General features: G+C 32.9%; 1 protein-coding gene across 2 annotated transcripts in view; it reads right to left on the bottom strand.

Moving 5' to 3' along the window:
• Window positions 1-1,673: 1,673 nt before the first annotated feature.
• The window catches only part of LOC141817616 (uncharacterized), a gene marked incomplete at its 3' end in the record, with an annotated part of 52,981 nt that continues 38,097 nt past the window's right edge, over window positions 1,674-16,557 (bottom strand). For both annotated transcript variants that reach the window (XM_074705268.1, XM_074705267.1), the window contains 6 exon segments: window positions 1,674-1,728; window positions 8,187-8,272; window positions 8,346-8,522; window positions 8,607-8,681; window positions 8,771-8,914; window positions 9,013-9,081. In XM_074705268.1, coding sequence (XP_074561369.1) covers window positions 1,674-1,728; window positions 8,187-8,272; window positions 8,346-8,522; window positions 8,607-8,681; window positions 8,771-8,914; window positions 9,013-9,081 — 606 coding nt within the window.

Here is a 16,557-nt window from a genome sequence, read left to right on the forward strand (position 1 = left end):
AACTGCTGTGAGACCCCAATGCAGTAGTCCCCAATGCATAGAAGCCAAATCGCTATTCCAGGAAAGAAAATGTGATTCACGTTGTCGGCCACAATTTCTCTCCACGCTGTCGGCGGTTGTTTCACCGGAAGAAATAGAAGCGGCTGCATCCCTAATCGGAAGAGGAAAAGGGGCCAGCAGAGGGGTTCTTTACCAGAAGAAATAGAGGCGGTGGCGACTTGCTGACTTCTTCCAGGCAGCCAGTGGCGGCGGCAGAGCAAGAAGAAAGGCATCGGGGATCACGCGATCAGACTATGATTTCCTCCCCCTAATAGAGGGAGAGATCACGATCTGTGAGAAGAGAGGAGAAAGAGAGAACACCGCAGCCTAGGGTTTCCTCCTTTGGTGGCGGCGCTTGCGAGAACCAACGACCCTACGCTCGGCGAACGGTGCGAATAAGAGCAATTAGGGTTCAACTCTTCTCCATCTCACGCGGGCTGAGAAGAGGCACACGGACAGAAGAAGATGCACGCAGATGGAACAAAGACGAGCTTCCGCGCCGTGCAGAGCGAGGAGAGGATGAACAGGGGATGGTGTCGCACAATCGAGAAGAAGAAATCGCGATCTTAAGAAGTCGGCGCCAAAACTAATCCTAATTTATTTGCTTTGATACCATGTTAGTAAAATAACAAAAGAATTCTTGTTATAATTACAAAATACAAGGCCCTATTTATATACCAATTTAGGGTCCTATATTCTAAGAAAGGGGCCTATATTCTAAGAAATATATTTATAGCTAATAATTATCATATCGAGTACCAGAATATCATTCTCCCACCAATTCTATCAAAAATGACAAACATATCCAAAGGCCACCAAAAAATGTTATCATTAGAGTAAGAATCAACTTGAGTGGAAGAGAGAAGTAAGCTTTAGTTATTCTAACAAAATTATAATTTAATTCTTTTGAATATTAGTAATGATATAACCATGGCTCGATGGAGGGATAAGATTCATATAGCCAAAATAATTAGGACAAACAATGGTTGATGATTATAAATTGTAATAACATAATGCAATTATATGGTAGTTTTTGTATATAATCTAATTTTAGAAACTTTAATTGTTTCATTAATTTTTTTCAAGATTTTTGTTCTTACAAATAGCTGATTTTGAGTGTTATATTAGCATAACTATATGTATTATATGATGTGTACCATATCATGTATACTATGAAGGTGTGTGTGCATCTCTCCATAGAGGTGCACCTATGCCTTTTGATTACAAACCTAACCCTCTTAGCCCCCCAATTGCACCTAGTGCCTTGATAACAATGTTTCAAAACATATGGGTTGCTATGTAAAAATTTGGCTAATACCTGGTCGCATTGAAAAGACATTCTTGTGAACAATAACTGAGTAAGAAATTATATGTGATGAGATGGAAGCCAAACCAGATCAGGCAAAGTGACAGATGAAGCAACAAACCATTTTTTTCTTAACTGCAAGGTATTTTTATTGGACAAGATAATTATTCTGATTAGGAGCCTTGATCTCAGACAGATATTTATTCTGATTAGCAACTTTCAGACATGGTGGCATATCCAAAAATAAAAACCAACTGCTGATACATTAAATATTCTTGATGATCACACATCATAAAGTTAAAGTGTGATAGGAAGATGAGTCACTGACCTTTCCATCTTGATAGATGACTGCAGAAGCTTCAATATATGCAACGGCTTGATAACTGTTAAAAAACGTATGAGGATTTAGAGAAAAGTAAAATGAACCATGAATGATATAACAGTCCCATTAAAAATCTGGGGGGAAAATGAAATTTAAATAATCTTTAGGAAAAAAAATACATCATAAACTAGAGCATCCAAAAATTCATACAATAGAGAAACATAAAAGTAACAAAGAGGAGCATGTCCATTAAAAATAAAATAAAATAAATACAAAAAATGTGAGAATATTGGATAAGCATGTGGGCAAAACATTACAATGATCAAAAACTAATTGGTGGAAATATATGGATGTCGTACAACAGAACCAAATTAAGCCAAAAACTCATTTTTTCCATGACTAATGATGTATTCAAAAAATTTGAGATACTTGATTTAGAGTTTTTATTTTCCAAAACCTCCTCAAAGTTATTGCATCCTTTTTCACAGTGAAAAATAAAATTTTCTCTGTACCATACAAGCAAAAAAATAACACCTTAGCATGCTAACCATGATGTAATTAAGAATCAGTTGAATTATAAATTTTGAATTCGCAATTGGTTTTGATAATTATTCTATTTTAGGTTTCAAAAATTTTCTATTTTTTAATAGGTATAGGTTTATTTGGTAGATTTTGATTTGGTAGGAGAATCTTTTACATTGTTAAGAGTTTTATAAGATTTTTGTATTATTGATATTTCTTTCCTGATTTAGTTTCTATTGAACTTATAATGTGTTTTGTCTTTATGCAATAATCATCTTTCAAAAAAAATTTAATTAATCTTTGTGTGATATTCTTTTTCTCTATATGATATAGAGATAGTTATCTTTTCACTTCAACCGTTTCACCCCAATCTTTGACTGATTTTTCAATTCAATTTGGTGTTGCATTAATTTATAAAGACAAATTTTCAAATTCCATGCTAGTCTACATATTGAGCTTTTCTTTATTTGCTTTTATGTATCAAATTGAGTTTTACCGTGCAGATAAATGATATTTGTCAATATTAGAAATGGAATTGCATTAAGTAATGCATTTAACCCTAGTGATATGGTGAATTGTCATCTTGTAATAATGACCTCAAATTTCTTCTGAACTTCTATTAGGCATTAATATCCTTCATCTTCATTTTGTATTTAGAACTATTATGAGAAAATTTGATTATTATGTATGTTTATTTAACTTGCTACATTACTTCAACACTAATTCAATTTTTCAATTTGAATGAAATTTAAATTTGTTGGGAGAAATTTGAGTCTCCATTTTTTGTATGTCACTTTGGTGCAAATTATGCTCTTACAAATTCATCCTCTTCATTACAACTTCCATGTCCTGTGGCAATGACAAAAACATAAACATTAATCTTCATTATGACAAAGTAAGATAATTTTTTATTCATTGGAAAGGGCAACCTTAAAGAAAAATAATAATAAAGTGAAAACATAGAAGGGACAAAGTGCACGAGTTTCTTACTCACTGGAAGGGGCATATAAAGAACAAGATGAATACTTTATGGTACTTGAAAAATATGCCTCACATGATGCTCTTGCTCTTTCCTACCCATTTTTTTTTTTTAGAAAAATGACCTAATTAAAGATGCTCACAACTTGTTAGCTTAGTGGAGGAGAATGATGGAAACAAAAAACCAATTCAATTTTGAATTTATAATTGATTTTGATATTTGTTTTATTCTAGGTACCAAAATTTTAGTACATTTTTGTTTGGCATAAGTTTCTTAGTTTAATTTGGTTATGGTAAGAGTTTAATGGGATTATTATCTTTCCCAATTATTGACATTTCTTTTCTAGTTTAGGTGATATTACATTTACAATTTATATAATAATCATCTTTTTATTAATAAAATCTCTTTAATTAATCTTTGAGTAGGTTATTTTTGTCCGTGTAAAATAGTTGTCTTTGCTTTATCAATTTCATCTCAATCTTTTTCATGATTAGAAGGTTCAATTTAGTATTGCATTATGATCTCTTAAAAATTCTTTTACATAGAATGATCATATAAATGATAAATCACTAATGTTGGTCCTATGACTAAATGAAAAAAGTTGAAAACTATGTTGTCAAACAATGCTCAAAGCGTCTAAACCCTATGAAGATGGATCTTCACTATATAGTTAAATGAAGGGATAAGATTGTAAATAGTTGACAAAATAAAGTTGTATACGATGTTGTAACCCTAAAAAAATGTAATAATGGTAAATTATTAGAATAAACTAAATAAAGTTGTATATGATGTTATAACCCTAAAAAAATTTAATAATGGTAAATTATTAGAATAAACAACAATTGAGGGTAATTAAGAGAAATGGTTAAATTCTAATGTTTATATTCAATTTATTTGAGGTGAATTGAAGGAGATTAGAATTAATTATAAATTAAGTTTAAGTTTGGCTTGAACTCAAGATGCTTTGATTTTGTTAGAGATGAACCAATTTAGCAATGATGGCAACTAGGGATGGCAACTAGGGTTTATTAGAGTCCAAATTTGGCTTTAGTTCATCCGGTGGGCATTGCAATAAGAGTGAGTTCAAATTGGACTCGATTTGGATTTATCGCTAATTTAGGGATGAACCAAAAATACATGAGGAATCAACTGGTTCAATCTAGTTATGGTTCATTCGAGTTATGCTTAAGTTGTAGAGTTTTGGGTTACTTAAAATTATTTAAATCTTCTCTCTTCTCTTTCCCACATGATTCATTTTTTGATTCTTCTTTCCTCCTCTTTTCACGATGTTGCCCCAATCACAACCTAGAGTTATGAGCAGTGGAGATCTTCTCCTCCACCTAGTAATCCAAGGCCTCTCTCTCTTTCATTTGTGACAAGAGAGGAAGGTTCGAACCACATTAGGTCTATTTACGCAGCCTTATCCTACACTATAAGAAGTTGTTTCTGTAACTCGAACTCGTAACCTCCAGGTCACACGACAGCAACTTTACCATTGCACCAAAATTCCTCTTTGTAGTAGCACCAAACTTCCCACAAAAACGTAGTAGCAAAGGCTACCCACAGTTTATGCTAATTTTGTATGAACGATATATCGTTGTTTATCACCAATGGGGGCCTTAGCGTAGTGTTAGATTATGCTATTTCTACTCTGCGAATTTCACTCAAGCGATTCACTTATTGCATTTATTTGGTGACAAATAAGAGGTGACAATTAAAAGTAAATGTATTTGCATTAAGAAAATAAAATGACAATTAAGTGGATTTACTTGTGCTAATAAATGATCTCAAGTGAATTTGCTTTGATAGTTAGTGTTAATAATTAAGTGGATTTACTTAAATGTAGACAATTAACGGTGAAATTACTTGTGATATAAAAATGGTGTTAATTAAAAGTGGATATATATAAAAAACATGAATGAATAGTTACTCATAAGGGGCATAAAGAATTGGAGTTAACCATGATTTGAAATTTCATACCATGCTGGGCGAAACAGTAAAAAAAATATCGTTCCAATAAATCACTGAAACTTAATACCACTCAGCACTGAGGTTCAAAATCTCAAGCTATATCATAATTTCAATGTTTCACCGAAAAGATATTATTCCAACACTCTGATACATGATATCGGTGATAGATTGAAAGTTGAAGGAGAAAAGAAATGAAGTCACGGATGTAAACATTATATGTGCTATTGAGTTTCGGTAATTTATTGGAATAATATATTTTGATTGTTTTTCCAAACATCATACAAGATTTAAAATCATGCTCGACACAGACTCCTTCCTATACTTCATCTTCTTCCTCTTATCCATTACCGGTACCATGTATTGAAACATCAGTTGGAATGATGTATTTCGACCATTTGCCCAACATGGTACAAGATTTAAAACTATGCTTGACATAGACTCCTTCCTATGTTTTATCTCCTTCCTTTCTCAACTCCAATCCATTACCGACACTATGCATCGAAATATCGATATAATACTGAAACTATTATTCCAATCAAAGATCAAACTTCGACAAGGGTCGAGATTTTGAACCTTGAAGTTAACCTTATGTTGAATAAAAACTTCAACTTGGAACTCTAATATTCAAATATGAGTTATAACTAACTCACTTGGATATAGGTAATATTGGAATGTGTTAACTAAATGTGAAAGTAGAGGGAAGTTAGTTCAATATCAATTTTAATTATTGTTAATCCTTTGAGCTCTTAATTTAAGATATTAAATTCATACGCATCTCTTCTCTCCTATTTATCCATTTTCTAACTTGTGCTAAGTAGTTGTTGTCTCAACTATTATTAGAAATGTTTTCTTCTCAGATATGCATCTTAGAAAGATTTTGTATTACTCACATTATTTTCTACTATTAGTCATGTTTTATTCTAAGGTATGCACTTTGAAAAGATTTTGTATTGCACTTTAACATTATTGTAGATCATGCATGATGAGCGAAACATACCTCTAAGCAAGCTTAGGCAACATATCTCTAAGCAGGCTTAGACCACGCAGGGCCAGGCTTAGACCACGCAGGGTATGACAATTGCTAACATGAAAGTAGTAATATATAAACATAATTACAAATTATGACATATTAGTTATAGAGAACTCAACAATGGAAAAAACCTTGCTAATGTTGTCTAAACTTTTGAACAATTAGATGTTTTATATAGGTATTTAAAAATCTAATAATAGATAACATAACTATCTATTACTATATTCAAATAATTTGTTTTTTTGTCCATATCACTAATTTTTCTGACATTTTTTTAATCTTCCTCTTAATCATGTAAATTCTTATCAAATAATAAATATTATTTGGAGAATAACTCACTATTTATTTATTAATTTTTCTGGATTATAAAAACAGATTGAAAATTACTCGAAAAAATATTGAAAGCAATGTTTAAAATTTCAAGTTGGCCACAGTTTCGGTCCAGAACCAGAACAATACGATTTTCATACTTTTTTAATTTTTAAATATAAATATATATTAATTAAAAATTAATTTTATTTATACTTGATTACTATGTATACTTACTATTGATATTATATTTTGAGGTGTTGATTTTATCTTCGAATATTTTCTCATAAAATAAAGCCACAGCTACATAAAAGTGTAAATTTCAAAATTATTCTAAAAATAAGTAATTGATAAAATTATAAAATTAAATCTAAAATTATAAAATTATTTTAAAAATTCAAAGATAATTAAAAATTATTTGAAGGTCTTAAATGTTTTTTTGAATATATTTGTAAATTTTTAATTTTTTAAATTTATTTGAAATATTTAAGAATTATATTTTTTTAAAAATAAATTATTTTAAATTCATATTTAATTTTCAACATATATTAACATTTTAAAAGTATTTTATAAAATATTTTATTAATTTTTAAAAGTATTTAAAAATTTAAAATATTTCTTAATATTTTATAACTATTATTATAGTATATTATATTTATAACTATTATATATAATTAATAGATATACCTATTTAAAAATTTTTAAAAAATAATCTTAAAAAAATCATGGCAACAACCCCAAGAGGTACGACCTCGTAGCCGTCGCAGGATTATGGCACCCTCCGCACCCCAACGGGATTGCGATAGCCTCGCAGTTGCGATGCTAGTATGATGTCGTTGTTGATCAGCGAACAAAATGGTAAATTCTGTCAATACCAATCGGCACGATATGAAATTTAAATCCATGATTGGAATCATTAAATCATTTGACAATATCCTTCTCTTTTTCTTGATTATATATGGGAAAATAACTTTGATTCATAAATGTGTCAACTTAGCATAGAAAGAATATAATTATTTAGTAGAAATTATTTCATGATTAGTCAATGCATTGGATAGTAAAATATAACCTCTGTACCCTGAGTTGCAACTAATTGTAGCATATATTCAATTGCAGATTATTCTAGATTATGTTTTTTATGCTTTTATTAGCTATTATTTATATATGTAGGTATATGATAGCAATGTAGCTACATATTATTCATTTGAAATTCTTCTTCAATATGCACTAGAATCTTTCATGTCTACCCATCTAAAGAAAAAATACACATCTACAGCCCAGTGCATGAAGCTCTCGCCAAGACAGGATCCTGGGAAAGGATTTATTGTACGCAGCCTTACCATGCCTTGTAAGAGGTTTTTCCGTGACTCAAACTCATGGCTATCAGATCATATGGCAACAACTTTACTATTACGTCAAGACTCCCATTCAACAAAACAACTAAAAAAAAAATTGCAAATATAAAAATTACTTCTCAAAGTTGTAAAAAGTTTATTAAAAGGGCACATATGGAATTTTAAACATACAAGAATATAGTCAAGATTGAACTAGAAATAGCAAATAGAAATTACTTCTTTTCTCAAACTAAGAAAGGATTTAAAGGAATACTTGTACGAGTGGTTTATGATTCTAATTAAATAGACATTTAACAAAGAACATCAAAATGAAATGAAAAATACTCTCAAGAATCTGACTATGAGCAACTCACCCAAGTTTTAGAAGGCCAGCAACAGTGCTCACACTGATATCAAAATCTACTTTTGGTTGTATAATGAAATTCCCCTCTCGTATAGGCTTTAGATTCAAAGAAATGGTAAGGTTATTCAGAAACAGGAAAAACATAAAACTGAATATCATTGATCCAGACCTCTCGTATTAACAACGCAAATCTTCCTTCACACAATCTGACACGAATACAATCTCCTTCTGCAAGTTGCCCATTTGAATGCACTCCAGGAAGCCTTAAATAAACATCAATGAAGTTCTGAACAGAGCTGCAAACTTTTCCAGGGTCAAGTACTTTGAGTAAGTCTTGGTTTGATACCTAATGATTGTTAAGGTCACAAAAATAATTACCATTTACTACATCAGACTATAGGATAAAAAAATAATAGAAATAATAGCTCACCTGCTTGTTACTTTTAAGTACAAATAAGGAACTCTCAGGAGAAAGTACAGGATCAAAATCATTGCGAATTTTAAGCTGCATGAGAATATGACTCATCAAGCGGACAAATAGAAGTGTAGAAACAGAGGAACCAGTTCAAGTTGAAAAATTCAGGTTGTACCAACATGTGCATGTACAAGATGTGGTTCAATGTGTTGCTGAAACATAGGGAAAACAGTTGTCATTATCTCATTCTGAAATATAGAACAGCCAACACGATTCTTGTCTCTTTGAACTCTTGCAATAAGGTGTGAATGAACACCACCAACCTTGTAAGGAAAAGACAAACATACAACACAACTGAGCTACATGCGTATAAACAATGATAGGACATAACATAGAGCATGTTAAAGGTCATGATTCTCACAACAGCAATCCAAAAATCAAGTGACTTCCTAATATCTGGATGTAGTGCATATATGCCTTCAAAAATCACCTGTGCAGTAAAAGATACAAAAGAAAGTGAGCAATTAGGATAGGCAATTTTGTAAGCATTTAAGAAAATTAGGAGATTGCATGGTTTCATATACTTAAACACAGAGTGGTGCATCATGAACCACATGGTGAATAAAGAAGAAAGCAAAGAGAAATTGTTTAAAAGGAGACATGGCGCATCCATGCTTCCGTTAAATTTCTCTATGGAAGAGAAATTTAACGAGAATAAAAAACCTAAAAGTTATATTTTTTATTCTCTTCCTCTCCGTCTCTTCCTTGCGCCGCTGCCCATCCCCCTCCTCTTGCCGCCGCCGACCACCCTAGGTGGTGCCGCAACCGTCCAAGAGGTACCAGCTACCAGCTACCAGCTACAGCCGGCGATCAAAGCAAGGACTAGTTTCCAACCCTGAGATTCTTCTTCCTCCGCCCATGGCTATTGTTCTAGCAAACAATTGTTGTTATCGGAACTCTGACGCTATTAGGCCTGCTGCCCCTTGTCGACAGCAAACCATCCGACCTTTGAACGGCGGCTTGATCGTTTCCATTCAGTTTGATTAGTATTGTTGGATTGCTTTAAGCCATCAGATACCGAATCGAACTGTAGGTTCTCTCTCGGATCACTTTGTCTCCTTCCTTCAACTAGTATCGAAACGGAGACACGACACATGACTTATAAAGTTGTCTCGTGGAGATCTCGATGTAGATACGAGTAGAGATAATTTTTCTAAAGGTTACTGGTTGATGTCATTTCCGTTTTATATCATCTAATAGGTATAATTTATTTATGTCATCTTTTCTATGATTATGTATGTAAGCGTGTGTATACTCGTGAGTTTTTTTATGCGCGTGTTGTAATAATATAGATTATTATGCTTTCGCTGCTTGTTTAGTGAAATAAAAATTTAAAACGCATATAGAAAAACCCAACACATTCTTCTTCCTTTGTCCCACCTGAAATATTGTTAAGGCTTGGAACAAGCAACAGCATGGCCAACACTTTATGTTTCAACCAAAGAACTATAGATACCATGGTCAAAATGAGATTGTAGGCCTCGATTTATTCTTCCATCACCCTTAAAATAGTTGGACCAAAAAGGAGAAACAATTCATTGTCAAAATCACACGGACTAATACCTAAAGTTGTGTCAATAAATCATAGAATATTTAAGCATTTTAGACACTATAACAAGATTGCAGTGAACTTACCGATTAATATTTTTTCCCTCAAATTGAGTTGTTTCATTGTTCCTATTGTCCTTATTCGCACCATAAGTCTTTGCAACTTCTCTAATTTTGCTAGTTGTATGATTTTATAAGTGGTTTCCTACTAGAAGTGTGATGGATTGCTTGGGTCAAATGATTGAAAACCCGAGTTTGTCAATCTGCTCTAAGAAGTAAAAGAGGTACATATAGCATAATGTGATAGTTATATATGCGCGATATATAATTGGTATATTGGATACCTACCACTAGAACTAAGGATGGTTTGTTGGATTTTCGCCAGGATTGTTTTTATTTTAGTAGATATGAACCCATTTAAAGAAAACCTACAATCACTTGAATTCAAAATCAAGGCTCTTGAATTTGATAAGCAAGTAGGACTCCCTTTTATATATATATAAATTGTTTACATTACATAATAAATTCTTCTCTCTTCTATTTGTTCAATTGTTTATTTCTATGTTAATAGAATCAGAATGTCTTCTTTAAATTTGCATTCAATTTTGAACACTAATTAATTGATTGGATCAAACTTATTGGACTAGCTTCGAAATTTGAGAATTGTTCTCAAGGTTGAGAAGATAACTAATGTCCTCAAAGAGCCTCTTTCTCCGAGATTAACTGACGATGCTACATCGTCAGCCAATCTACATTGTCAGCCTCCCTTTTATGTATGTAAATTATTTATATTACATAATAAATTCTTCTCTCTTATATTTGTTCAATTATGTATTTCTAAATTAATAGAATCAGAATGTCTTTTAAATTTGCACTAAATTTTGGACACCAATAAACTAACTAGACCAAACTTCTTAAACTGACTTCGAAATCTGAGAATCGTTCTCAATATTGAGAAGATAACTTATGTCCTCGAAGAGCCTCTTTCCTTGAGATTGGTTGACGATGCTACATCGAACAAAATGTTGACCCATCAGAAACATACGACTAATTCTGAGCTTGCCAATTCCATCATGCTAGCCTCAATATCTCCTGAACTGCAAAACCAACGTAAGCAAATGGATGCTTATACGATTGTTTATCATCTTCGTGAGTTGTTTGATAAGCAAGCCAGATCTGAACGGTTCGAGGTCATCAAGTTTCTCTTTCACTTAAAGATGTAGGAGAGTTCATTTGCTGTGCAGTTTGTACTAAAGATGAACGACTATATTGAGCAGTTAGGATTACTTGGATTTGTGATGGATCATGAGTTAAGTATTTAGTTAATTCTACATAGTTTGTCTGATGGCAATTCGCAATTTGCAATGAACTATCAGATGAACCATCTAGAATCCACAATTCTAGAGTTGATCAACATGCTTAAGATAGTGGAACCATCTGTTAAGAAAGAACAAAAAGTTGTGATGTTGTTTGACACTTGAAAAAAGGTTCTAAGAAGAGAAAGTCAAAAGATCAAGGAAAAGAAAAAGGCTAAAAAAGAAGAACCGACACCAAAGGGACTGTGTCACCATTGTGGCAAGACTGGACACTGGCGAAGAAACTACAAGATTTATCTTGAGTCCGTAAAGAATGCATCCGATGCCCCATCTACTTCAGGTATCTTCGTTATTGAATATTATACTATTTCCTCTGACACTTGGTATTAAATACTGGGTCTCGCTCACATATATATGTAATGACATACAAAGGTTAAGGAATAATAGAAGATTGGTCAAGCGAGATTAAAATTTACGAGTTAGCAATGGAGCAAAAGTTGCAGCTAAAGCCATAGAAACTTATTTATTGAAACTCGCTAATGGACTTGTCTTGGAACTGGATAATTGTTATTATGTTCCTTCTTTAATAAAGAACATTATTTTTATTTCTTGCTTAAATAAAAAAGATTTCCATTTGACTTTTAATAATAATTGTTGATATATAACTTTAAATATCGTTCTTTATGAAACTAGAATATTATGCAATGGTAACTACACGTTAGATGTATCCAATGACATTCAATATTGAACCGAGCAACAAGCATGCTCGAAAAGACAATCGATTAACATCCTATACTTGGCATTGTCGCCTGGGTCATATAAGTAAGAAACGTATATCTGAGTTATACAAGTATGGAATCACGAATCATTTGAATTGGATTTATTTGATACATGCGATTCATGTCGAAAAGGTAAAATGACTAAATTACCTTTTAAGGGAAAAGGTGAACGAGAGAATGATACTTTGGGTCTTATACATACCGATGTATATAGACCCATGTGGACTCATACACAAGGAGGTTATAGCTACTTCATCATCTTCATCGATGATCACTCACAATTTGGGTATGTGTATCTATTGGGACACAAGTCTGAAGCCTTTGAAAAGTTTAAAAAATTTAGACATGAGGTAAAGAAACAACTTGACAAAGGTATTAAAATACTTCGATCGGATCGAGATGATAAATACTTAAATCAAGAGTTTCATGATTATTTCAGAAACAATAGGATATTTTCTCAATGTACTCCATCTTACACACCACAACATAATGGGATATCAGAAAGGCAAAATCGAACTTTGTTAGATATAGTAAGATCAATGATAAATCATACAAGTCTTCTTAAATCCTTTTGAGATTATGCACTCGAGACAACTGTTTACTCGCTAAACAGAGTTCCAACTAAGGCAGTCTCTGCTACTCTATATAAGATATGAAATGATAAGAAATCTCATTTATCTTATATGAAGATAGAGGTAGTCCTGCTTATGTGAAGATTACTATATCAGACAAAATAGATGTTAAGTCTGATAAATGTCTATTTATTGATTATCCTAAGGAAACTAAAGGTTATCAATTCTATCATCTCTTGGAATAAAAGGTGTTTATTTCAAGGCATACTGTATTTCTAGAGAAAAAATTTTCTTGCAAGAAAACAATGAGAGTGAGGTTGAGCTAAGGGTAGTTCAAGAAACTCCAATAAACACAAAAGAGACGCCTAATCAAGATCCACAATCTGTTATTCATAAGGATGAGATAATAGATGAACCTGTTGATAGACCGTCGCTTCGTAGATCTAGTAGGACATCTAATTCCCAAAAGATATACTAATAAGTTAATTGAGAGACGTATTACTCATTAAAGATGAGGGAGTCTATTAGTTATAAAAAAGTTCTGAAAAATTTAAAAAGAGACTTGTGGTTAAAAGCCATGAAATCGAAAATAAATTTCATGTATGAAAACCAAGTTTGGAACTTGATGGACCCAGCCGAAGGGATAACACCTATTGAGTGCAAATGAGTTTTCAAGAAGAAAACCAATATGGATGGTAATTTAATTACCCATAAAGCAAGATTGATAGCGAAAGGCAATCGTCAAAAATATAGTATCAACTATGACAAGACCTTCTCAACAATGACTATACTTAAATTCATTCGGATACTCCTAATCATAGCAACTCATTACGATTATGAGATATAATAAATGAATGTGAAAACAACTTTCCTTAACGAAAATCTATTCAAAGATGTATATATGATACAACTCGAATGTCTCACATCTATTGACAAAAATAAAGTATGCAAACTTTAACGGTCCATTTATGGACTGGAACAAGCATCCAGGAGTTGGAATATCTGTTTTAATGAGGTAATCAAAAAGCCAAATTTTTTATTCTCTTCCTCTCCCAATCTTCCTTGCGTCGTTGCCCATCCCCCTCCTCTTGTCGCTGCCGCCGCCGACCACGATAGGTGGTACCACAACCGTCCAAGAGGGGCTAGCTACTGGCCTCCCTCCCATAGCAAGCCACCTTCCCCAGCCAGCCAGCCACCAATTTCCAAGGAGCTACAGCCGGTGGTCAAAGCAAGGAGTAGTTTCCAGCCACGAGATTCTTCTTCCTTCGCCCTTGGCTATTGTTCCAACGAGCAATTGTTGTTATCGGAACTCTAACGTCATTAGTCCTGTACCACTCGTCGACAACGAGTCATCCGACCTTCGAATGGTGACTTAATCACCTCCGTTCAATTCGATTAATATCGTCAGATTGCTTTAAGCCGTCGGATACCGAATTGAACAATACGTTCTCTCTCAGATCGCTTTGTCTCCTTCCTTCGACTAATATCGAAATAGAGACACGACATGTAACTTAGTGAAGTCGTCTTGCGGAGATCTTGGTGTAGATATGAGTAGAGGAAACTTTTATGAAAGTTACTGGTTGATCTCGTTTCTGCTTCACGTTATCCAACAGATATAATTTATTTATGTCATTTTTTCTAAGATTATGTCTGTAAGCGTGTGTATCCTCGTGTGATTTTTGATGCGCGTGTTATAATAATATAGATTATTATGCTTCTGTTGCTTGTTTAGTAAAACAAAAATTTAGATATAATTTATTTATGTCATCTTTTCTAAGATTATGTCTGTAAGCGTGTGTATCCTCGTGTGATTTTTGATGCGCGTGTTGTAATAATATAGATTATTATGCTTCTGTTGCTTGTTTAGTAAAACAAAAATTTTAAACGCACATAAAGAAACCCAACACATTCTTCTTCCTTTTTCCCACCCAAAATACTATTAAAGCTTGGAACAAGCATCAGCAAGGCCAACACTTTATGTTTCAGCCAAAGAACCATAGATACCATGCTCAAAATAAGATTGTAGGCCTTGATTTATTCTTCCATCACCCCCAAAATAGTTGGAGCAAAAAGGGGAAACAATTCATTGTCGGAGCTACACTGACTAATACCTCAAATTGTGTCAATAAATCATAGAATATTTAAGCATTTTAGACACTACAACAAGATTGTAGTGAACTTACCAATTAATATCTTCTCCCTCAAATTGAGTTGTTTCATTGTTACTTGTGTCCTTATTCGCACCATAAGTCTTTGCAACTTCTCTAGTTTTGCTAGCTGTATGATTTTATAAGTGGTTTCCTACTAGAAGCGTGATGGATTGCTTGGATCAAAAGATTGAAAACACGAGTTTGTCAATCTGCTCTGAGAAGTAAAAGAGGCACTATGGCGAATCTCATGAAAGAGAAAACCTAAGGTTAGAGTCAATCTTTAAGATGCAGAAAATATCAAGGTTAATTTTAAATTGGAGCAATGCTTAAAGTACCATGGACCATACCTCCCAACACTTGATGCAACCCTCTGAATATGTTTGGGGGTTAGTCAGCCCCCATTACCTCTTTTAATTCCCTTCAATTTCACTTCAACCACCCTCTTTTGACTTTGGAAAAAGAAAAAAAGATGTTTACATTTCTAGATCAAGTCAAATAAGCACTTGATAGATATTGCGCCACAAACTACCAAGTAAAACATATGCAAATCTAGCACTAATTTTAACACTTGCTCATGTAGGATTGGATTGTTTGACACATCTCCAAATCTTATAACATTTCAAAATCATCATAATCTACTTAAAATTGGGCTACTATTTGGAATTTTCTTAAACCTCCTTTGCTTCTGCACCTATGATATTTCTAGTTTGATATATTCTGTCATCATCATCTTCTTGGATCTCTAGCTCATTCATCAGCATATCATATTCATGCCACTAGTCCACTACTGAATCCTCATCAAGTTGTGAGAAAAAATGTACAACTCAGAACTACTTGAGCTTCTTGGCATCTACATGGGAAGATGCCACTGTAGATGCAAGTATTGTAATTGTTTGAAGTGTTTGGAAAAAAAATATTTTAGATTCACAATTTTTTTCTCAATTGCACTACAATCCTCCAAAATGCACCTACCACATAGCTGAGGAATTATGTATGAAAACAATACAAATAATCTTCTTAAAGAGAATTTAGTTGTAAATATAAATGAAGAAAAAAATCATAATATTACTTGGGTTTATATCACATAAAACACCTACATGTGATTGCAAAAGCTATGAAACTTGCATGGAACATATGAACTTATGTACCAGGTGTATGGACCAGCTAAAAAAATATTACAAATAGCATTTTAAAATGTTAGGATCATTTTTGTAACCACTCCCATTATCTTATTAGCATATTACAAATGTTAAGTGTATAATTATCATATACTTGTAGCTATGATTGTCATTGGTATTTTGGTATATAACCATGATTGTCCTTTCTGGTCATAGTTGTTCAAGTCACTGGAATGTAGCCATGGTTGTTCTTTGTATCCTTGGTTTGTACTTTAGTATCATTCGCTTGTAGCCCGGGTTGTTCTTGTTCTCATGGGCTTGTAGCCCAATTTGTTCTTGTTATCATTGGCTTAGCCATGGTTTTACTTTGTATTATTTTCTCTATACTGTTTCTTTACTTGTCTTGTTCTATATTCTCTCAAT

The sequence above is a fragment of the Curcuma longa genome, unplaced genomic scaffold (assembly GCF_044706935.1).
Source record: "Curcuma longa cultivar G26 ecotype Majalengka, Jawa Barat unplaced genomic scaffold, ITB_CL_G26_1.1 contig_21242, whole genome shotgun sequence".
Lineage (NCBI taxonomy): Eukaryota > Viridiplantae > Streptophyta > Magnoliopsida > Zingiberales > Zingiberaceae > Curcuma > Curcuma longa.